Here is a 24,175-nt window from a genome sequence, read left to right as displayed (position 1 = left end):
CTGCATTGCTAGTTCTATCTTGATATTATAATCATAAGCTAGTTCCTGAACCGGCTGTATTGCATTATTATGGCGTATGACTCCACATTTGGGCAAGCTTTCATCTTGATCACAGCCCTATTGACTTTGAAATTGAATTATTACATTTAATTTCAATATTTCAATATGTTTTTGGGGCGGTGTAACCGCCCCCTATAAGTGAGGTTTGGACACTGACCAATCCTGCACCGTGATTGGCCAATAGTCTACAACGCAGTCTACAACGCTAACCCTTCCACAGTCAATGCAAATCTATACTTTTGCAAAGTCAGCCAATCACATTACAGTGTCATCACCACTAGCTGTAATGTGATTGGCTGACTTTGCAAATTCAGGACTGTGATTGGCTAGCGAAACACATGACACATGTGCAGCCCTATGAATAGCAGTATGGACTTTGAAAAAAACACTTGAACACGTGAATCACTTCCATCACTGTGATGACCACTGTGAGCACACCGCCCACTTCACACTGGGTGTGATTTTTTTAAATTATAATGGCCTACCGGCAGTGTATGTACTGATTGATTGAATACGTTATTAGTCAGAAATGTAAACATCACATGGCACAGTAAGACATTAAGGCTAAAAGGACAAAACAAAGGCCTGGGGACTTGACTGTCTCCCTGTAGATATAGGCTTTTTTTTTTTTTTTTTTGGGTGAAAAAAAGGAAAAATTATCCTTGTCAGTCCCTGTCTAAGCCAGTGCTCAGTAGCAGGTACAGTTGCAGCTGTATCATCAGTATCGGGGGCGACGGGGAGCCTGGTGGTAAAGCCAGGTAGTGCACTGACCTCCTTGTGTGTCGAATAGATAGATAAATAGGTTTTCCAAATGGGGTCCTGTGACTCCCAGGGGTCCTCGGGTAGGGGGGGTACCAGGGGGTCCCCAGCAAAATGTGTTAATATAGCGTCATCACAATAATTTTAACCACACTTAAACCATATTTTATACTTTTGCTGTTCAAAAATGTTAGATTTACAAGCTCATAGCGTGTCACTTCGTGCTGCGCTATGAGCTTGTAGATCTGCTATTTTTTAGAAGATGGGGAAGTCGCACCGTTTGTCGATATCTGGTGGTGGTACGGGGGCGTTTCACATTTCGGTGCTTAGAACAGAAGAACGCATTCATCCCCATCATTTATCACCAGGGATTCACTTGTGTGTGTTTTAGATCGTTCTGATATAGTTTCAGGTATAGAGAGCAGTTGGGGGTAAGAAGGAGAAAAACCCCACATCTATAGCGTTAGTTAAACTCTGGGAACGCGATGTCTCTCCTCACACACTGCGCGAGCCTCCTCCCCATCCCTCCTGCTGCGCGTCTGGCGGTGGAGGCGTAATCGTTAGCAGCGAGGAAGCCTCACCTGCGGCGTAGCGAGCGCTCCCACGTCACTACCCCTCAGATGGAATCAAAGTGATGCGGGCGGCGCCCCGCGGCCGCATCAAAAGGCACCCCCCGTCTCCTCGTTAAGCTGGGGAGCGGCGAGAGCTTCTCCTTTGAAGACCCTACCGGTTCATCGCAAATCAATGGCGTCTCTCGCTCTATGCTGACGAGATGAAGCAGACTGCGCTAATGTTCTCATCAGCCTTATCGTCGTCGCTGTCGGGACGAAACCTCGTATCTCCGTATTTAAACGTATTATATTGTTTTCTTTCACGTAAATTAACCACTTAAGCTGTGGAAAAGACATTTTAAGCTTTTGGAGCAAGATCCAGTGTGTGGACTGCAGACTCTATTTTTCTTAGATTCGACTTCTGCCTTGCCCCTGGCACTTTTGTCCGTCCGTCCGTCCGTCCATCCGTCCGTCCACGGCTACTTTGGTTCCATACACCATGGAAAACTTACTTACCTGGAAAACTACTGGGTGGATTGTCATGGAATGTTCTGTGCACCTTCATGAACCCCAGAGGGTGAACCCAACCGATTTAAGTGACACTAAGGCCTTTCCTCTAGTGCCACCATTAAGCCAACCTGTCCACTTGCACACACTACTTTACTTCCAAACAAGATATATATATCAATAACTAATAGCCGGTTCCATAGAAGACACCCCGATTATTAACTCATTTAGTGACCCCATGACCTACAGCCACCCTCAGGACAAACGTAACTCAACTTTTAACACAAATACATAATAAAGTGTATCCCTGGATAAACACTACTGGAAACGTAGTCGTATTGTAACTTTTAATAAGACAAGTCTCTCCCTCGATCATCTCTGTTGCTTCCTCTTTAACCCATTAAGACCGGGAACGCATCTGTGTGTCATTTTTAGATGTCTTTGGCTATTCAAAAATAGCAGATCTACAAGCTCATAGTGCGGCACCGAGTGCCGCGCTATGAGCTTGTAGATCTGCTATTTTTTTTAAATCGTGAAAATTCGTGGCAAAATCTTGGATTATTTTTTTAAAGCGAACATTTGTAAAATATTTAGTTTCAGGAACCCCCAGAAGCAAAGATTTGAGTTTCAAATGTCAGCAAAAAAAATTGAAAATTTCAAATATTTTTATAGCACAACTTTTCATGATTTTTCAAAAATAGCAGATCTAAAAGCTATGAGCTTGTAGATCTGCTATTTTTGAATAGCCATAGAAATCTAAAAACGACGCGTTCCCGGTCTTAAGTTAAACCTATTGCTCCCATCCCACAGAAGGTCATTTAGAATAAATAATTTGTTTACAGAGTGGGACGGACATACATCGTGATCGATCCAGTCAGCCCACGGAAAGCTTATGTTTTTGAGCCAGTGTTTATTATGAAATGTCATGTCAAATTATGTATAGTTTTACTGTGCTATTAAGAAGCCTTAGTCAGTAAATAAAGACCCGAGGAACATTGTTGAAAAGTACACAGACATTTAGAGAAAGCATCTTAAACATTGAGACATAAGATTTATCACTGTATCTGTCCATAAGTGTAATTTCTTAATTTCTTTGTGTCGACATTAAGTGGTTCTCAAACATTTTCATGTCAAGGACCACCAAATTGATATGTATTTGACCACGGACCCGTCTGAAAAGGTTTTGTGCCACGGATCCTCATGAGGGAAGTTTTGTGTTACATTTCTTTCAGAAGTATTCAAAAAGTTTCACAATTCGGCAATATTTTTCAAAAACCTTCAAAAATAGCCAGTCTACAAGCTCACAACACATTGCTGTGAGCCTGTTAGACTGGCTATTTAGTATTTTCTAATAGCTGAAAAATATGAATTTAAGTGGTTACATTTTTGCATGGGTACCCCCTGGAACCCCTTCTTTGAAGGAGAGACTTGTCTCGTATGTCTTTCCTCTCTGTCCGTCCTTGGTCTCCTGTCTCAACTAGGGGTGCGACAGTTAATCGAACTGATTGACTTAATTGATTATAAAAATAAATCCACATTTTAATAAACATAATCTATTAATCAATCCTGGGAATGTGATTATAGGCAAAAAGTGATGCTCTAGATCTGCTATTTTCACTATTTTTGCACAACACCGTTGTGTGACACATTATGAATGTTTAATCAATTTGTTGATGGAAAAAAAAACCTTCTTGATCATTTGGATTAATGGAAAAATAAAGTAATCCATAGAATAATAGCTACGAAAAGAATCAATAGTCGCAGCCCTAAACTGAAACCTGAAACAGAAAACAAAACATTACTAGTCCCCCTGAGGCAATGGTTAGCTTTGCCCTAATCAAATATTTACGCATGCATTTCAAGAGCTGGGCAGGAAAAGCTGCAGGTTTTTTATTTACTGCGTTGTGTGTCTGGTCAGGGTTTACCTCTGGATGGAATGCGGTCGCCCTTGGAGACCAGATAAAAGATCTTCCCGGGGGGGGGGTTTGTGGTGTGTGCTGTTGACTGGCAACCACAGCCTGGCTTTTATCGTCTGTCGGGTGGAAATCTCACATGTCCAAAACGGACATATAAGGTCAGGTTTCAGGATTCAAATGAAAAAGCAAAGTTGTTTTTCTTTGTTGCTCTCCCTCATGGAGCTACCTGCGGATTATACCAGGGTCAGTCCACCCTTAGGTGAACACGCACTGACCTTCTGCACCTTAATCCCATGTATAATGCACAAACTTTTTATTTTTTATTTTTTAATTGCGCTTTTTTCTCTCTAAGCACCTTAGCGTCTATAAGTATATCATGCACAGTATACATACATTGCTGCTATGCTCAGGCACCTTAGTTTGTCTCTTATCTCAGGTACTTTGTAAATATGTAGATAACTTGTTTTTTGGCCTTCTATTGTTCTCTTGTTCGATCTCCTTCCCACTTGCCCCCCTACCCATCTTCTTCTTCTTCTCTCTCCCCACTCTTCTTTCTACGGAATCTACCGTTGCGGAGTGATGTGCAAAAAACGAATTTCACCCACTTTTTTGACCTTGTAAACCTGTGATGTGACAATAAACCTGATTCTGATTCTTCTGTGTGACGCTGTAGTAGTGTGATCAAATAGGCCGTTCATTTACCAAAAAAACACAAAAAGTTAGAATATGAAGATGAGAGGTTTCTGCCCTACAGCAACGATACGTGTGTTCCGTAAGCACACTGTGTGCATGGATTAAAGTTCTCAGTCGCCAAGACTGATTTCAGTCATTTGGATTCCATAGAAGCCAGCATGTCTTCTATGGAATCATGTTGCGCAGCAAAAATAGCCGATCTACAAGCTCTCAATGCGTCTGCGACGCATTGAGAGCTTGTAGAAAGGCTATTTTCGGTTATTTTAAGATTAAATTGGTCAAACTAGCAATATGTCCTGAAGCATCTCCCACAATATGTTAATCGTCTGGGATATTTCATATAAAAGCAAAGGTTAAAGCCTCAATCTGTGATTTCTTCACATGGTTGGCAGTATGTAGAACAGCAGGAACTATATTACTAAAGCGTGCTAATTTTGCATATAGGATGCGTTCGATGTATGAGCGCACTGGCCAATACAAACTAATAGGCAAGTGCGCTCCGGTGCACAATTTCCGAACGCACCCTTTGTGTTAATTGTTTAGGAATCGGCGCTAGTGTGTTGGGGGGGGGGGGGGGGGGGGGGTGCTTTCACACTGTTTCACAAATCGCACATTATGACATTTTCAGTCTTGAGATTTTATTTCGCTTTAATCCATGTGTGTGTGTGTGTGTGGTGTGTTTGGAGTCCTTCCTTCCCTGAATGGCACCATGTGTGTACTATGCATGACTTTTACACCTGAGCTGCAATATAGTACCAAGAAACAAGTCACTGTTATGTCAGAGCAGAGCGGACCACATGGAGTGGATAATGAACCTATATTATACTCCACTCTGCACTCCATTTATACACAACACACTGCTTTGTTTCCCCCATGTTACCTTCAGCTCTTTATATATACATCTGTCTGTCTGTCTACCTGCTTCCCTACCTGTCTGTCTGTCTGTCTGTCTGTCTGTCTGTCTGTCTGTCTGTCTGTCTGTCTACTTGCTTCCCTACCTGTCTGTCTGTCTGTCTGTCTGTCTGTGTGTCTGTCTGTCTGTCTGTCTGTCTGTGTGTCTGTCTGTCTGTCTCTCTGTCTGTCTCTCTGTCTGTCTGTCTGTCTGTCTGTCTGTCTGTCTGTCTGTCTGTCTGTCTGTCTGTGTGTCTGTCTGTCTGTCTGTGTGTCTGTCTGTGTGTCTGTCTGTCTGTGTGTCTGTCTCTGTGTCTGTGTGTGAGTGTCTCTGTAGAGTATTCCTGTGTGGTTAGTACATTGGCCATGGCCTCTCTCCATCTCTCCATGTGTTGGCCTCATCATAGCAGTAACAACCTGAGAAAGACATTCAGTGCTGTAATGGCCCTGATGAGGCCAGACTGCGCTGACAATTGCTGTCATCCAGCTAATGCATCCCATGATCATAACAACATCCTTTATTATGGCTATCAGCACAAATGGACCGTCCGAAAATATTTCAACATAAAAGGCCTGTGTGTGTGTGTGTGTGTGTGTGTGTGTGTGTGTGTGTGTGTGTGTGTGTGTGTGTGTGTGTGTGTGTGTGTGTGTGTGTGTGTGTGTGTGTGTGTGTGTGTGTGTGTGTGTGTGTGTGTGTGTGTGTGTGTGTGTGTGTGTGTGTGTGTGTGTGTGTGTGTGTGTGAGGGAGAGAGGTTTTGGGGCTAGTATTTGATGGATGTAAAAGTTGAGAACATTTCCCCTCTTTGGGTGTTCCAGAGGCTCATGATAATATGGAGCAGATTTACTGATACCGTGTCTGTATCCATCAAGTTTAGTGTAGTGTGTCAGTGTGGTGAGACATTTTTTTGTTTTATATCGTACTTTTTCCAGCGTTAAATGGACACTCGTAGCTTGTCTTTCTCTTTCTCAGTCTCTCTGTCTCTCCCCCCTGACACCATATGATAGGTAGACCTATCAGATGGTGCATCAGCTTTCTTTATAGGAGAGTAGCTTGGTTCACCAGTTCCCTTTGAGAGACATTTAATACACAAACCTCTGTCTGTCTGTCTGTCTGTCTGTCTGTCTGTCTGTCTGTCTGTCTGTCTGTCTGTCCTGGGCATAACTCGGGCCTCAAACTTGGTGTGTGTCCCATACGACCTGGGGGTATGCAGGGTCAAGTGGCACCGAGACTACTTACCAGTTCCCTTTGAGGGTCATCATGTCTTTTAAGGGTAGGGTAAGTGATTTGCGTTGGTTAAAATAATTGTTAAATAGCTCTATATTCTGATAGTACTCATTGATATAGAGTGTTTGTTCAGTAAAAGGAGTCTCCTTGTCTCTCCACCTCTTTATTAAACAGAAAATGCATTTTCGTTTCAGTTTCAGTTTCATTTTCAATTTTATCCAATCGGGACAGAGAACTCAAGCAGGATATAGATTAAACAAGTGCAATTGGAAGTGATAACACTAAGAAATGAGCAGACAAAATTGGAACTGGAACACTATACAAATTAAGCTTAAAAATGGGTACTTTCTCCTGATTGTCTGAGATTTTGACACCTACCGAAAAATTTATTTTCTGTTTATTAAAGAGCTGGAGAGACAGGGAGACTCCTGTTACTGAAAAAAACACTCTATAGCAATGATTATTATCAGAATATAGTAGTTTAGCCTTTTAACAAAATACTTTTTGTTTTAACCAAAAAATATCACTTACCCTACCTTTTAAGTTGAGTAGCCTAGTTCACCAGTTCCCTTCGATAGTCATTTATTTAAAGTTGAGTTTAAGTTCACCTGTCCCCATTCAAGAGTCATTCCTTTAAAAGAGAGCAACCTGGTTCACCGGTTCTCGCGGAACGATCCCGACTGCCTTTGCATTACCTTTACATTTTTAACTCAAATATTTGCCTCTGGCAAAAAAAATAGCAGATCTACAGAATATACAAGCTATGAGCTTGTAGATCTGCTATTTTTGAATAGCCCAAAGAAATCTTTTAAATGACACAAATGATGCGTTCCCCGGTCTCGAAGGGTTAAAAAGAGAGCAACCCGGTTCAGCGGTTCTCTTGGAGAGAGCCAGACAGTAAAGGCTCATCCATTATTGATGGTGGTGCTTGCACAGCCAGACAGCAGGGGCTGGATATTGATTTCAAATCAGCAGCTTTGGATTGAAGGCTATAGGAACTTAACCCATTCAATCCGGGAACGCATCTCGGTCATTTTGGATTTTTCTTTGGGCTATTCGAAAAATAGCAGATCCACAAGCTCACAGCTGCGGCACCGAGTGCCGCAGCTGTGAGCTTGTGGATCTGCTATTTTAGAAAAAACAACGTGAAACTCTTAGCTAATCTTGGAATATATATATATTTTTAAAAGCGAACATTTGTGAAATATTTTTGTTCCAGGGACCTCCAGAAGCAAAGATTTAAGTTACAAATGTAAAAAATAATAATAATAATAATAAAATAAATAAATAATAATAATAATAAAAAAATAAAAAAAGCTGAGATCTGAAAATGACACATGTGTTCCCGGTCTTATTGGGTTAAAGAAAAAGGACTGGCTGCTGACACAATACATCTACTGGCAAAAAGAAGGAGAAAAAAAAATCTATTTAGAGATGCTCTTCGTCCAAACACCACAGCGCTGCTAAAATATGGAAAAATATGTGTTGACAAATACAGTGGTTGTAGACTTAAGTCTGAGGCTTAACCTATGGTCTCATGACAATGGTTTATTATTTATTTATTTTATTGTATCTATTTATTTGTATTGATTTATATCCAGGGCCATAGGGTCATTCAATAAATACAAAATAAGCCTCTGTGTAACTGGAACATATTCTATAACACATTGATTTAATATGTGACCCAGAGAATGGTGTGCAAGGGACAATTTTATGTTTTTTATTTTTCTTTCTTTCTCTCTTTCTTTAGTTTTTTTTTTACAGAAAGGAATACATTCATATAAAACTTTTCTTTTGTGAATATGTAACACTGTTACTTAATATGTTAATTCATTATTGCTGTGTTGTTGTGTTTGGCATTCTATTAAGTAGTCTACAGCAGTGGTGTGTTCAAGGTTTTTTCGGAGGGCATACTGTAATTATTCCCTCCCCCACACGCGCGCGTAGACACCGAATGAAATAACCACTCTATTGTAACCTGTGAATTACTTCAGAACTCCAATGGGCAGGGGGGTCATTATCACCTCAAGACAATAGTCACACAATACGCCACATTATCACATGAAAAAAGGCTATTTGAACTGAAGTTTACATTCTTGCTGCCCCTTTTTTTCCCCGATGGCTACGAAATCTTTCTGCAGGTCACACTACAGTACGTATAGCGTAATACGGTGGAACACACCACTGGCCTACAGATTACTATTAGTCAGGGGATATTAACCCATTGATACCTGGAACGCATCTGTGTCACTTTAGATTTCTTTAGCTATTGAAAAATAGCAGATATACAAGCTCATAGCGCGGCACCGAGTGCCGCGCTACGAGCTTGTAGATCTGCTATTTTTGAAAAATCCTGAAAAAATATTTTTTACATTTTTTTCAAAAAACTGTTAGGATTTAGATTTTTTTAAAGAATCGCCTCAGGTCTTAAAGGGTTAAAAACATCTTGGAATAAATTCCTTACCAAAAAAAAACTTCACCAATGTGTTTGTAAAGGTGTCTAGTAACACATCTCACAAAGACTGAAATGCAGTTTCCCTAGGATAATTTTTGACAGCTCCTGAAAGTTGGGGTACCATCCATAACCTTATGTGGGGGAAAAAAATCTAAATTTAATTCTGTTTTAAGTAGCATGTGAGGGGTCAAACTAGGGTGTTTTTATGATTCTGAATCCATTGCAAGCATTTGTTTTGCACCAACATGAAAATGGCCATAGCCATCCCTTTCCAGGTATACTTTTTGTGTAAAAAGCCCATTGAGATTGGGCTGTTTTCTCAATGGGCTTTGAGATTGGGCTGGAAAGGATAGGGGAGGGGAGGGGTGAAGAGGAGAGTGGGCGGGATTAATGGCCTGTGACATCACTATCCAAGGGCCAAGCTCAGATAACTTTTCAGCCTAATTATTCAGAAAACCCCAGACCACTGAATGGTCAAAGTTCAGATTTTTTGGAACATAAAAATGTAAAAAGGGAAAATGAATGTCATAGAAGCTTTTAAAGGAGTAGTTCACCCAAAACATTACATCATCTATACCAATTACACACCGCATGAAGCGTTGAATTCATGGAGATGTTTTTTGTTTTTGTCGTATTCCTGAGCCAATAATTAAGACGATAAAATAACATTGTCTCCGGTTATCAAACTATTGTAGATCTGCTATTTTTGGCTAAAGTTCTCCTCAGAATAGGGATGCTAGTGTTCAAGTTGTTAATGTACAAAAAAAATCCTATCACTCCAAGATTTGGCGCCCCCCCCCCCCCCCCCCCCCCCCTGTAGTAACTCTGAGGACCCCCTGTTGAAGACCTATATAAAAATATATTTCTAAATCAAGTGGCTGGCAGAGTTCCCACCACAACTATAACAAATTGTTGCTGTCGGGCAGAAACCTCATCTCCGTACTCTTGCTACTTTTGCTACTTTACTTTTGGATCTGCTACTTTAGAATTTGAATCTTGAAAAGTACAGTAACAGTTTTGGACCCGAGAGAGACAAAATACAACGGTGAACAATACAGTTACAGTTGTCATTACAGTTATAGTGCTCGGTCTGAACCTGGAGCAGTGTCGAGCTGTGACCATTCAGAGTTTTGAAGAAGTAATGAGCAAAACAAGCGTCCAAACAAGGAAGTGACCCCTCTTACCCTCTGACACCTCCCAAATGAGTCCCACGGGTCTCCAAGTAGTCACGCCACTGTCACATTCACAGTGTAAACAACTGCGGTGGTGGGAAAAGTACTCAAATGTTTCACTTAAGTAAAAGTATCAATACTGCAATGTAGAAGTACTCTGTTACAAGTAAAAGTCCGGAATTAAAAATTGACTTGAGTGAAAGTGCAAAAGTATTGGTATCAAAATGTACTTAAAGTACCAAAAGTAAAAGTACTAAAATGTTTGAAAATAGCAGATCTACAAGCTCACAACGCATCGCGCTGCGACGCGTTGTGAGCTTGTAGTTCATGGAAAGTTGCATGTTTGGAACAGCTGAAGGCAATCGTTCACCATTTCCTGAGATGTAGTGGAGTAGAAGTAAAAGTACTGAAAATTGGAAATACTCCAGTAAAGTAAAAATACCATACAGTACTTGAGTAAATGTACTTAGTTACTTTACACCACTGCTAATGTTAGAATTAGTATTATAATTGGTATTAATCGATGCTACAAGTAATATCAGACGGTCTTTTTTTTACTACACATTTCGTGTTGCTTTTCCCTGGTTTACCAGGTGGAAATAATTAGACCCTGATTAGGATGACTGGATTGAACCAGCAGTGCTCTGGTTGCCACAGGCCAGAGCTGATTCCCTCTGTTGATGATGCTCATAATCTGAGGTAATGTTGAACATTACTGTACATAACTGAAATGCCCAGTAGCGCTTTGGAGGAATGCTCTGAATGGACAAGATTTTCATTGCAATTTAATGTAAGGATTTACTATACGCACAGCCATAGGCGATTGCCTCTGCCAGCAAGGGGGCAAAGGAAATATATGAACATCTATGTTTTTGGGCGGTGCAACCGCCCCTATATGTGAGGTTTGGACATCGACATTCGCTGCACTGTGATTGGCCACCATTGTACCCCCCCCACCCATTGCCCCCCCCCCCAACCCTGCGCTGTGATTGGCCACCATTGTACCCCCCTAACCCTGCACCGTGATTGGCCACCATTGTACACTGGTTGACTCTATTCAGGACTGTGATTGGCTAGTGAAACACATGACAAATGTGCAGTCCTATAAATAGGGCTGTGCACTTAAAAAAAACACATTTATGTTTTTGGGGCGGTGTAACCGTCCCCTATAAGTGAGTTTTGGACACTGACCAATCCTGCACCGTGATTGGCCAATAGTCTACAACGCAGTCTACACCCCTAACCCTTCCACAGTCAATGCAAATCTATACCTTTGCAAAGTCAGCCAATCACATTACAGCTAGTGTCATCACCACTAGCTGTAATGTGATTGGCTGACTTTGCAAATTCAGGACTGTGATTGGCTAGCGAAACACATGACACATGTGCAGCCCTATGAATACCAGTATGGACTTAAAAAAAAGGCATTTATCCTTTTTTTTTTAGTGAGTCATGTTGTGATGACCACACACCGCCCACTTCACACTGGGTGTGATTTTTTTTTTTAGTGTGAAGTGGGCAGTGTGGAAGGGTTAGGGAGTGTAGACTGCGTTGTAGACTATTGGCCAATCACGGTGCAGGATTGGTCAGTGTCCAAAACTCACTTATAGGGGGCGGTTACACCGCCCCAAAAGTATATATATATATATATAAAAAAGAATCGTTCGGCTGCCAGGTTTGACAATTGCCCCCCTTTGCCCGTATAGAATCGCCACCGTGCACAGCTTCTATATAAAATGATGTTATTATCTCTGCCACGCCCCTGTGTGTGTGTGTGTGTGTGTGTGTGTGTGTGTGTGTGTGTGTGTGTGTGTGTGTGTATGTGTATGTGTATGTGTGTGTGTGTGTGCGTGTGCGTGTGAGTGTGACTATACTTGTGATTGTGAGGACCAAATTTCCCCGCAAGAATAGTAGAATTTGAAAAATAGACAGTGTGAGGGCCGTTCCTGGTCCTCTCAAGATAAATGGTTGTTTTATCGTTAAAAATATGTTTAGAGATAGATTTAGGATTAGAAAAATATTCGGTTTGGAGTTAGGATTAGACATTTAGAAGTTTGGTTTAGGGATTAGAGATAAGAGTTATGCCTGATTTATGCTATTGTTTTTGGGGGCTTTTCAATCCTATTTAGTTGACCTTGTATTTTGAACTGTACTTCCATGTGCTTTTTCTCTGCAAACTTCTAAATAAAGTATTCAATCAATAAATCAAAGTTGCGTGCTGGTGTCGTACACCGGAAAATAGCCGATCTACAAGCCCACAACGTGTCACAGCGTGATGCGTTGTGAGCTTGTAGATCTGCTATTTTTCGGCTTACGGTTAGAAATGTAAAAAAAATATGTATTTTTTGGCTTTAGGATTGCGGTTAGAAATGGGAGAAAATGATAAATATGGCATTCATAAAAAAATCATCAAATGTTGATGTCCTCACAAGTATAGTACACCTAATACAAAGTATACCTAATACAAAGTGTGTGTGTGTGTGTGTGTGTGTGTGTGTGTGTGTGTGTGTGTGTGTGTGTGTGTGTGTGTGTGTGTGTGTGTGTGTGTGTGTGTGTGTGTGTGTGTGTGTGTGTGTGTGTGTGTGTGTGTGTGTGTGTGTGTGTGTGTGTGTGTGTGTGTGTGTGTGTGTGTGTGTGCGTGCGTGCGTGCCTCATGGTGACTATACCAGGACTCATTCACTTGACAGACAGTTTGTATGGGGTTCTCAAAGGGAATTACGGGGACCCCCAGGGGTCCTCAGGGAGGATACCAGGGGGGTCCCCAGCAAATGTAGTTAATACAGCATCACACACATTTGAACCACTTTAACCGTCATTTATACAAATCGTTGACATACCAAAAAAAAAGAGGATCATTTTAACAGATTGGGTGCCAGCATTTTATAATAACAGATTACGTTCGGTGCCAGAAATCTCACCATTGAGCTGCGCAGCGGTGTTTAAACTGTAGACTCCACGACGTGCATTCCATGTGAAAAAAAAGCATGCCTCCATTTTGCCCGATGGTCCTGGCTAACGCCTGGAACGGTAACATCTCTCACGCGACAGTAACAATGGCGGAGCGATCGTGCATACAAAATGAGTCGTTTTCCCCAGCGGAAAAAGTTTCGGAGGTATAAAAAACGAAAAAAACTAAAAGACACCAAACACGGTTCAGACCGTGTTCGGCACCAAAGCGCTACTCTTTGAAAACACGGTTTGGCACCCGATGTGTTAACTAAAATCTTTGCTTATGGAGTTCCCTGGTACAAAATGTTTTTGAGATGGGGGTCCGCATCCAAATACATATCATTTTGGGGGTCATTAACATGAAAGAATTTTGAGAACCACTAGATCTAGGACTCTGCAAAATCTTTGGATCTCATTTTCCTTGACTCTCTAATTGTTTCCATCAAGTGTGAGATTGTCCTCAGCATGTAGTTAAGCAAAAGTGTTTAGAGACTGATTGTGAGTCTATGGCTTCTCTTGGGAACATTTGAACAGAATGCTGCCTGTGTGAATGGAGACATTTATTAGGATTTAGCCATTTGCACACACAGGACCGACAACAACTCTCTTGCAAACTTTCCAGAGAAACACAATGAATTTAAAATTGGATTAATGTAGTCTTTTTGCACAGGGAAGATTTATGAAGCCATGATATTCTAATGCATTTTTCTCCACTCCGTTTAGTCAGCCAGCTATCTATCAACTCATCTTTCATCAAAATGACCTTTTCTGACCCTATATAAGCCCATCCGACTAGCAGGTGTTACAGTATCCTCACACATACTATGCGTTGTGACCCAAAAGAGACAGTTATTTTTTTACACTTTCCGACAGAAACAATATATTTAGCCCATTAAAGTGTGAGAGGAGCTACCGACTTAGAAGGCAGTTGTAGAATCGGCCTCAGGTCTTAACCCATTAAGACCTGAGGCCGATTCTTACCGGTTCTCAAACCTTTTCATGTCAAGGACCCCCAAAATGATATATATTTAGCCGCCGACCCCCATCTCAAAATATTTTGTTCCAGGAACCCCCCAGAAGCAAAGATTTGAGTTAAAAATGTTCGCTTTATAGAATATAAATATATTAATTTGCACACATTTTCTCGATTTTTCAAAAACAGCAAATCTACAAGCTCATAGCGCGGCACTCGGTGCCGCGCTATGAGCTGGTAGATCTGCTGTTTTTGAATAGCCAAAGTGTAAAATAATGCTACACAAAAATGACACAGATGCGTTCCAGGTCTTAATGGGTTAAAGATAAAATAAAAAAAAAGATAGCAGATGTACAAGCTCACAGCGCGGCACGAAGTGACACGCTGTGAGCTTGTATATCTGCAAATTTTTTTTTAAAGCCAAGGCTAAAATCTAAAATGACACAAATTCTTTCCCGGTTTTAAAGGGTCAATATACATAGTTTACATGTATATACAGTACTGTATAAAGCGTATACAGTACAGTACATGCATGTGCACTAATTGGCCGTGTGACCGGCATGCCCCCCCCCATGCATAATGGAGGCCGTGACCTTTGTCCTCTCGTCCTGCAGACCTCTCAGCGGCCGTCCAGAAGTTCTCACAGTCTCTGCAGGACTTCCAGTTCGAGTGCATCGGAGACGCAGAGACCGACGACGAAGTCAACATCGGTCAGTTTCACCAGCTATATGCCAAAACCCTCTCTGTCTCTCTCTCTCTGTTTCTCTCTCTGTGTGTCTCTGTGTCTCTCTCTCTCTCTCTGTCTCTGTATGTCTCTCTGTCTCTGTCTGTCTCTCTCTTTCTCTGTCTCTCGCTGTCTCGTTCTCTCTCTCTCTCTCTGTCTCTCTCCGTCTCTCTTTGTCTGTCTCTCGCTGTCTCGTTATCTCTGTCTCTGTCTGTCTCTCGGTCTCTCGCTGTCTCGTTCTCTCTCTGTCTCTCTATCTCTCTCTCTGTCTGTCTCTCTGTCTCTCTATCTCTCTCTGTCTGTCTCTCTGTCTCTCGCTGTCTCGTTCTCTCTCTGTCTCTCTGTCTCTCTGTCTCTCTGTCTCTCGCTGTCTCATTCTCTCTCTCTGTCTCTCTCTGTCTCTCTATCTCTCTCTCTGTCTCTCTCTGTCTCTCTATCTCTCTCTCTGTCTCTCTCTGTCTCTCTATCTCTCTCTCTGTCTCTCTCTGTCTCTCTATCTCTCTCTCTGTCTCTCTATCTCTCTCTCTGTCTCTCTCTGTCTCTCTATCTCTCTCTCTGTCTCTCTATCTCTCTCTCTGTCTCTCTCTGTCTCTCTATCTCTCTCTCTGTCTCTCTATCTCTCTCTCTGTCTCTCTATCTCTCTCTGTCTCCATATGTCCCTCTGTCTCTCTGTATGTCTCTCTGTCTCTCTATCTCTCTCTCTGTCTCTGTATGTCTCTGTCTCTCGCTGTCTCGTTCTCTCTCTCTGTCTCTCTCCGTCTCTCTTTGTCTCTCTTTGTCTCTCGCTGTCTCTCGCTGTCTCTCGCTGTCTCTCGCTGTCTCGTTCTCTCTCTGCCTCTCTATCTCTCTCTCTGTCTGTCTCTCTGTCTCTCTCTCTGTCTCTCTATCTCTCTCTCTGTCTCTGTCTGTCTGTGTCTCGCTCTCTCTCTGTCTATGTCTCTCTGTCTGTGTCTCGCTCTCTCGCTCTCTCGCTCTCTCAATTCAATTCAAAGGAGCTTTATTGGCATGCATGAGAAAACGATACTTTTGCATTGCCAAAGCAAAAGTGGAACCAAACAATCAAAACAAAAGTAATGTATGTACAAACAAAAGGGAATAAAGAAAGAGAGCTGTGTTACATTGCAACATAGAGAAACCTATCTTACAAAACCATAGGAACATTAGGACGTGTGCATTGTGCTGTCAGAGATAGTTATACATCCAACGTAGGAAAGGTTACCTTGGGATAAACCTTTGAAAGCAAATGGCAGCAATATTTCAATGTTTTGCATTCACTGGGTATGAAACCTTTAGGACAAATACCAGCATTTTTTTCAAATCTCTCTCTCTCTCTCTCTCTCTCTCTCTCTCTCTCTCTCCCTCCCCCCCACCCTCCCTCTCTCTCTCTCTCTCTCTCTCACTCTTTTGTACTCTCCCCAATTAGCTAGTTACCCAAATGTTGACCTTTCGCTGGCATTTCCTCCATGGCTGCTTCCTGTGGAGCTCCTTCGTTGTCATTGGACGATGGTCTCCTTCAACTAAACTCTGGAGCAGGAAGAGCTCAGTCTCCTCCTGGCCCTGTACCAAGTACTCCCTAATATTTTTGTTGGTAAATAAGTATTTAATTGTAAATACATAATATAAGTCAGTAAAGGGTGATTACAAGAGGCTTGTACCAAACTGTCCACAGGCTGAGTTGATACTACAGTAGTCTCGCGTAGCCAGACAACTATTCCACAATATACGAATGCTATATAGCAGTGGTTCTCAAACTTTTTCATGTCAAGGACCCCCAAAATGATATGTATTTGGCCGCGGACCCCCATCAAAAAATATTTTGTTCCAGGGACCCCCAGAAGCAAAGATTTGAGTTAAAAATGTTCGCTTTAAAAGTATTTATATTCAAAGATTTGCACACATTTTCACGATTTTTCAAAAATAGCAGATATACAAGCTCATAGCGCGGCACTCGGTGCCGCGCTATGAGCTTGTAGATCTGCTATTTTTGAATAGCCTAAAGTGTAAAATAATGCTTTTTAGCTCAAGTCTAAAAATGGCACAGTTCCAGGTCTTAATGGGTTAAGGTATCTTTACATTTCTTTTTTTTATTTCCATTTTTGCTCAGCATCAAGCTAAAGATGATTTTGATTTATATTAGGATACATTTGCGCGACTGTAAAAGACGAAACGGAAGCGGGGAGGAGGCTTCACGTCCGGTTTATATTTTAACCCATTAAGACCTGGAACTGCGTCATTTTTTGATTTGAGCTAAAAAGCATTATTTTACACTTTGGGCTATTCAAAAATAGCAGATATACAAGCTCATAGCGCGGCACCGAGTGCCGTGCTACGAGCTTGTAGATCTGCTATTTTTGAAAAATCGTGAAAATGTGTGCAAATCTTTGAATATATATTTTTTTTTAAAGCGAACATTTTTAACTCAAATCTTTGCTTCTGGGCGTCCCTGGAACAAACTATTTTGATGGGGGTCGGCGGCCAAAGGCATATAATTTTGGGGGTCCTTGACATGAAAAAGTTTGAGCACCACTGATATAGAAACATACGTTTTTCAGAAAACTGTTGAGATTCAGGAGACGTGTAGAATCGGCTTCAGGTCTCAATGGGAATCATGATCAGAGCTTCTGAGTCCCTGACTGTATGACCGGAAACATTAGAACATTGAGGGAGGCAACGGTCTGAACACGCGAGACTGATACTACATAATACTACAGTGTCACACAGAAGTAGAAAAGATTGTTGATCTACTAGCCACGTCTCAGCCACGTTTTGAGCTTGTAGATCTGCTATTTTTGCTTCTTTTGTGTTTTTTCAACACTGAAAAGGAACATTTTTTTCAGGCTCTTGGGTGGCGCAGTGATAAACGTGCCTGCCCACCCACCGCAGAGGTGAGGTTGTGGGTTCGAATTCAACCGTGGTGCATCCGGCAGCCGGCTTTGTCAAGTGTCTACACAAACACAATTGCAGTGGTGTAAAGTACATTTACTATGTACTTAAGGACAGTTTTTAGGTGTTTTTTTTACTTTACTGGAGTATTTCCAATTGTCTGTACTTTTACTTCTAATACACTACATCTCAGAAGGCATACATACAAACATACATTAACCACTTCAGCCCTATATACATTTTGGCCATTTGAAAATAGACGATCTATACAAGCACATAAAGCACATTTTGACACCATTACTTTTGTACTTTTTAAGTACATTTTGAATACCGGACTTTTGCATTTAACAGAGTATTTTTACATTGCAGTATTGATACTTTTACTTAAGTAAAAAAACAAATTTGATTACTTTTTCCACCTCTGGGAAAGGCGTTGTGCTTTGGTGCATCTTGCCATCGGCTGCATGGCATGTGTATAATTCATGATATTGATTTGTTTATGATGCTACAGCCCCATACACCCCCCCCCCACCCCTCCCTTTAACGCCTTTAACCCTCTAAGACCGGGAACGCATCTGTGTGTCATTTTAGGATTTCTTTGGGCTATTCAAAAATAGCAGATCTACAAGCTGCGAGCTTGTAGATCTGCTATTTTTTGAAAAACCCTGAACATTTTTGCAAATCTTACATTTGTACAATATCTTGTTCCAGGGACCCCCCAGAAGCAAAGATTTGAGTTACAAATGTTCGCTTTGAAAAAAAAATCATAATTATTTGCACATATTTTCACGATTTAAAAAATAAATAGCAGATCTACAAGATTGTAGATCTGCTATTTTTGAATAGCCCAAAGAAATCTAAAAATGACAGAGATGCGTCCCGGGACCTGAACGGCTTAATTCATGCCTTTTTAAGAGATCAAAGGGACTAATTGTGATGGGGGGTGTCAGAGACTAATGGAGAGTGTGAAGGCCTCTGGCCTCCCCAGCGGGAATATTTTCGTTGTCGGGCAGAAACCTCGTATCTCCATTATAGCACAGCGGTAGTTCTCAAACGTTATCGTGTCAAGGACACCCCCCCCCCCCACCCCACGTTGATATTGTATGTGGCCGCGGAACCACATGAAAAATATCAACATATTTTGTGCCGAGGATCCCCCAGAATAGATTAGTGTTAAAATTGAAAAAATAATTTCAACAAGAATTTCAGAAATAGATGTACAGTAGGTGCTGTGAGCTTGTACATCTGCAATTTATTTTGTGTGTCCTAACATAAATCTAAATGCATGCAGGAATGAAAAAGAATCTCGATGAATTCAATGCTTCATGGGGTGTGTAATTGATAGAAAATACGATTTTGACTCCTTTAAGACATTAACCTGGCAACACTGCTGCTCATTATCCTCATGCAGCTCCAGGCATGCCCACATGAGACTTTTTCATATTCACAGTCAGTAGTGAAAAAATACTCATCTTTTTTACTTAAGTAAAAGTATCAATACGTAAGTAAAAGTCCAGCATTACTGTACTTGCACTTACAGTACCAAGTAGAAATACTCATTATTAATTTATTATATTATAATATTATAATTTATACAGTTTTTAAAAGTACAAAATGCTATTTTCAAATGGCCGAAATGCATATAGGGCTGAAGTGGTTAATGCATGTTTTGTAATAAATGATAATTAAAATCTACAAAGTAACTAGTAACTAAAATGTTCAAATAATTGTAGTGGAGTAAAAGCACAATGTTTGTCTCTGAGGTGTAGCAGTAGAAGTAAAAACACAGCACACATTGGAAATACTCCAGTAAAGTAAAAATGCCTCAAAATGGTGTACTTAATTACAGTGCTTGAGTAAATATACTTAGTTACTTTACTCCACTGATCGCAGTCCATCTGTGTGGCCCAAACTGGCCGCCTGCCGCCTCCCTCTCAGCACGGAGGAAATTCATCTGAATTCCTAATCAACAGTTCTGTCTTGTTTTTTCTCAGCACACAGAAGCCTGCTGTGCCCCTTGTGTGCCAAACAGGGGCTTGGAAAAGGCCAATTATGCTTATTGGGAAAGCGCGGCTCCAAATCGGAAACCTCGTTATAGGTTCTAACGCGCCTTCACCAATTAAGACCTGAGGCCGATTCTACAAAAGATGTCTTCTAAATCCTAACAGTTTTCAGAAAAACGTACGTTTCTATGTCAGTGGTCCTCAAATTTTCATGTCAAGGACCCCCAAAATTATATGTATTTGGCCGCGGACTCCCATCTAAGATATTTTGTTTCAGGGACCCCCCCAGAAGCAAAGATTTTAGTTTAAAATGTTTGCTTGAAAACAATACATATTCAAAGATTTGCACACATTTTCACGATTTTTCTAAAATAGCAGATCTACGAGCTCATAGCGCGGCACTCGGTGCCGCGCTATGAGCTTGTAGATCTGCTATTTTTGAATAGCCAAAGTGTAAAATAATGCTTTTTATCTAAAAAAAGAAAAATCAAAAAATAGCAGATGTACAAGCTTTGTAGATCTGCTATTTTTGAATAGCAAAAATGAATAGCCAATAGTGATTCTACATTAACTTACTTCTAGCTGGGGACCCCCCTGAAACCCCCGTCAAGGACCCCTGGGGGTCCCCGGACCCCACTTTGAGAACCAATGGCCTTAGAAGACCGTTAGTTCCCTTCTAGGGTTGCCGACTGTCCCTTGATATATCAAATCTAAAAGTCGTGTCCCTTATTTGAGATTGTAGATCTGCTGCTTTTGCACATTGTTGAATTTGAATCCTGTGCAGTTTTTTGTTTTGGTTTCCACCCCGACAGAGACGATAACACTATAATAAACTAGAACTGAGCCGTCTCTGTACTTGGACTGTTTTTTCCCCCCTATCTACACCAAATCTCTATGCCGAATATAGCCGATCTACAAGCTCACAAGGCATCGCGTTGTGAGCTTATACAGTGGATCTGCTATTTGTGGCTAATGTCCCCCCCCCCCCCCACAGTATATGGATTCTGGGGTTCAAGTAGTTAATGTAAAAAAACTGTAGATGCGTGTGTGTATATTCATGTTAGATTGTATCTTTGACAACGCTATTCGCTCACCACCACCCGCCATCCAGTTGGCCCTGATGCGCAAGTTAACCCGTTCAATCCGGGAACGCATCTGTGTCATTTTAAGATTTTTTTTGGCTATTCAAAAATAGCAGATCTACAAGCTCATAGCGCGGCACCGAGTGCCACACTATGAGCTTGTAGATCTATTTTTCTATATTTTTGTGAATCGTGATAATTTGTGCAAATGTTTGAATATATATATATATATATATATATATTTTTAACTCAAATCTTTGCTTCTGGGGGGGTCCCTAGAACAAAATATTTTGAGATGGGAGGGAGGGGGGGGGGGGGGGGGGGTTCCGTGGACAAATGGCAACATGTTTTTTAGATTTAGAAGATTTAGAAGACGTATTCACCTGTTTCCTAGGCTGTGTGTTTTCCACTTCCTGTCGATTTCATTGGATATCATTGGTCATCTGACCAGTTTCATTGGATTTCATTGGATCAAATCTACAGGAAGTGGAAACCACACAGCCTAGGAAACGGGTGAATATATTCAAAGATTTGCAACAACAAAAAAAAAGCAGATCTACAAACATTCGGTGCCGCGCTACGAGCTTGTATATCTGCTATTTTTGAATAGCCCAAAGTATAAAATAACGGTTACGGCAAAACAAAATCGAAAACGACACATATATGCGTTTCACCGGAATGGATGGGTTAAACGACAGAGACTGCCGGCTATGGCGGAGCAGGTTTGTGACAACGGAGCCGCAGGCATCCTGTCGGTAGGCATTCTATTGAGTCTCTAATTCGAGGCAGCGGGGAATTCATTTGGAGCAGCTTTAATTAGGAGCTCTGTGGGAAAAAAAAAAAACGCCCGGCGCAAGCAGCCGAAGGAAAAGCCTGGCGATCTGTCTCAGCCCTTCGTCTACGCGCAACAACCATTGTTATAATTGCGTCTCTGTGGCGTGATTCAAGTGCTGAATTTTCAAGGTGTTCAATTAGCCCATTAAGACCTGGAACTGTGTCATTTTTAGATTAGAGTTAAAAAGCTTTATTTTACACTTTGGGCTATTCAAAAATAGCAGATATACAAGCTCATAGCGCGGCACCGAGTGCCGCGCTACGAGCTTGTAGATCTGCTATTTTTGAAAAATCGTGAAAATGTGTGCAAATCTTTGAATATATATATTTTTAAAGCGAATATTTTTAACTCAAATCTTTGCTTCTGGGGGGTCCCTGGAACAAAATATTTTGATGGGGGTCCGTGGCCAAATACATATAATTTTGGAGGTCCTTGACATGAAAAAGATTGAACACCACTGATATAGAAACATACGTTTTTGAGAATACTGCTGAGGTTTAGGAGACATGTAGAATCGGCTTCATGTCTCAATGAGTGTTAGGGCTGCAGCTGTCGACTACGGTATCTAATTCATATTGATTCATCGAATAACCGAGAAGTACGTTTTTTTTTAAACATGTGTTTAATTTATATCGCTACTGTCAAGGAGAAACCTCTTATCTCCATATTTTAACTTTTTGCAAATAAAATATAAGTAACTCAATCCAAGGCAGCAGCAAACAGCAGACAGGTCTGGCCCGGACCTGGCCTAAGAGGTACGGGCACCTAGCCTCATAAGCAGCCTGGGGGGTTCGTGGGTTCAAGTCCCATACCCGACCCGGTCTTCGCTGCATGTCTCTCCCCCTGTTTCCTGCATGTCCATCTCTACCATGAAACTATGAATAAAGGCAGAAAAAGGCCAAAAATATCTTAACCCATTCATTCCGGGAACGCATCTCTGTCATTTTAGATTTCTTTGGCTATTCAAAAATAGTAGATCTACAAGCTCATATTTTTTTGATTTGAGCTAAAAAGCATTATTTTACGCTTTGGGCTATAAAAAAATAGCAGATTTACAAGCTCATAGTGCGGCACCGAGTGCCGCGCTATGAGCTTGTAGATCTGCTATTTTTAAAAAATAGTGAAAATGCGTGCAAATCTTTGAATATATATATCTTTAAAGCGGACATTTTTAACTCAAATCGTTGCTTTTGGGGGGTCACTGGAACAAAATATTTTGATGGGGGTCCGCGGCCAAATACATATAATTTTGGGGGTCCTTGACATGAAAAAGATTGAGCACCACTGATATAGAAACAAAAGTTTTTCAGAAAACTGAGACGTGTAGAATCGGCTTCAGGTCTCAATGGGTTGGAAAAAAAAAAACAGAAGGAAAAACAAAAAGGTAATAGCTTGTTGAAAGCAATCTGGTGAAAGTGAGCGTTTCGGCGTGACATCGCCACAGACTCATGTCACCTCACTTTGATGGCGCCCAGGTCCCCCATCATCACCCCCCCCACCCCCCACCCCCCCCCCCCCCCCCCCGTAACATCAGGGATCCCATATGTGCCGCTAGACGGGTTCACCTGACCTCTCTATCGATCCCACTCCATGACTTCCCCGCGGTGACATTCACAGTCCAGCCCCCCAATCAATGGCGGCCGCAAAGATTGATGCGTCTGTAGAATTCTTCTTTTAATTTTTTCGAAAAAGTTCCACCAGGGCTCCTTCTTTTCAGCCGAAGGTCACCTGGGGGGGGGGGGGGGTTGGGGGGGGGGGACGAGTCAGACGAGCTCAAGATCTGGAGCTAAAGAGCTGAGGGGGAAAAAAAATCAAACCGGTGAAGAAAGGGCAACAACACACCTGCTGCCTGCAACTGGGGCTTGAAAGCAGTGGTGGAAAAAAGTACTCAAATGTTTTACTTAAGTAAAAGTATCAATACTGCAATGTAGAAGTACTCCGTTACAAGTAAAAGTCCGGAATTCAACATTTACTTGAGTAAAAGTACAAACGTATTGGTATCAAAATGCACTTAAAGTACCAAAAGTAAAAGTACTAAACCGTTTGAAAATAGCCGATCTACAAGCTTGTGAGCTTGTAGATCGGCTATTTTCAAATAGCCTAGGTATAAACTATGGCTAAAGTGGTTATAATGTATATCTGCAAAGTAACTAACTAGTCTTTTCAAATAATTGTAGTGTAGTAAAAGTACAATATTTGCCTCTGAGATGTAGTGGAGTAAAAGTACAGACAATTGGAAATACTCCAGTAAAGTAAAAGTACCTCAAAATTGCTGAGTAAATGTACTTAGTTACTTTACACCACTGCTCGAAAGTACTTCCAATAAGAAAGGCCCTCCTTTACGTTGTCAGGGCCCCCAAATTCATCAATTATTTCGCATGAAGCCATCGCTACCGCTCCGTCTCGCTCGGCCGGACGGGGAAAAAAAAGGGGGGGGGGGGAGAGGCGATTAAGACCTGGGACGCATCTGTGTCACTTTTTGATTTGAGATAAAAAG

At 41.4% G+C, this 24,175-nt stretch overlaps 1 protein-coding gene across 4 annotated transcripts in view; it reads left to right on the top strand.

The window, feature by feature from the left end:
• The window catches only part of arhgap42b (Rho GTPase activating protein 42b), a 188,273-nt gene that overhangs the window by 19,326 nt on the left and 144,772 nt on the right, over positions 1-24,175 (top strand). For all 4 annotated transcript variants that reach the window (XM_084063876.1, XM_084063874.1, XM_084063875.1 and 1 more), the window contains exon 2: positions 14,766-14,861. In XM_084063876.1, the coding sequence (XP_083920002.1) occupies positions 14,766-14,861 (96 nt within the window). The remainder of the gene's footprint in view (positions 1-14,765; positions 14,862-24,175) is intronic.

This window comes from Gymnoscopelus microlampas (assembly GCF_963454915.1).
Source record: "Gymnoscopelus microlampas genome assembly, chromosome: 8".
In the NCBI taxonomy this organism is placed as follows: Eukaryota; Metazoa; Chordata; class Actinopteri; order Myctophiformes; family Myctophidae; genus Gymnoscopelus; species Gymnoscopelus microlampas.
Note: the sequence above shows the minus strand (reverse complement) of the source record. Positions and strands in the feature narration are given on the sequence as shown.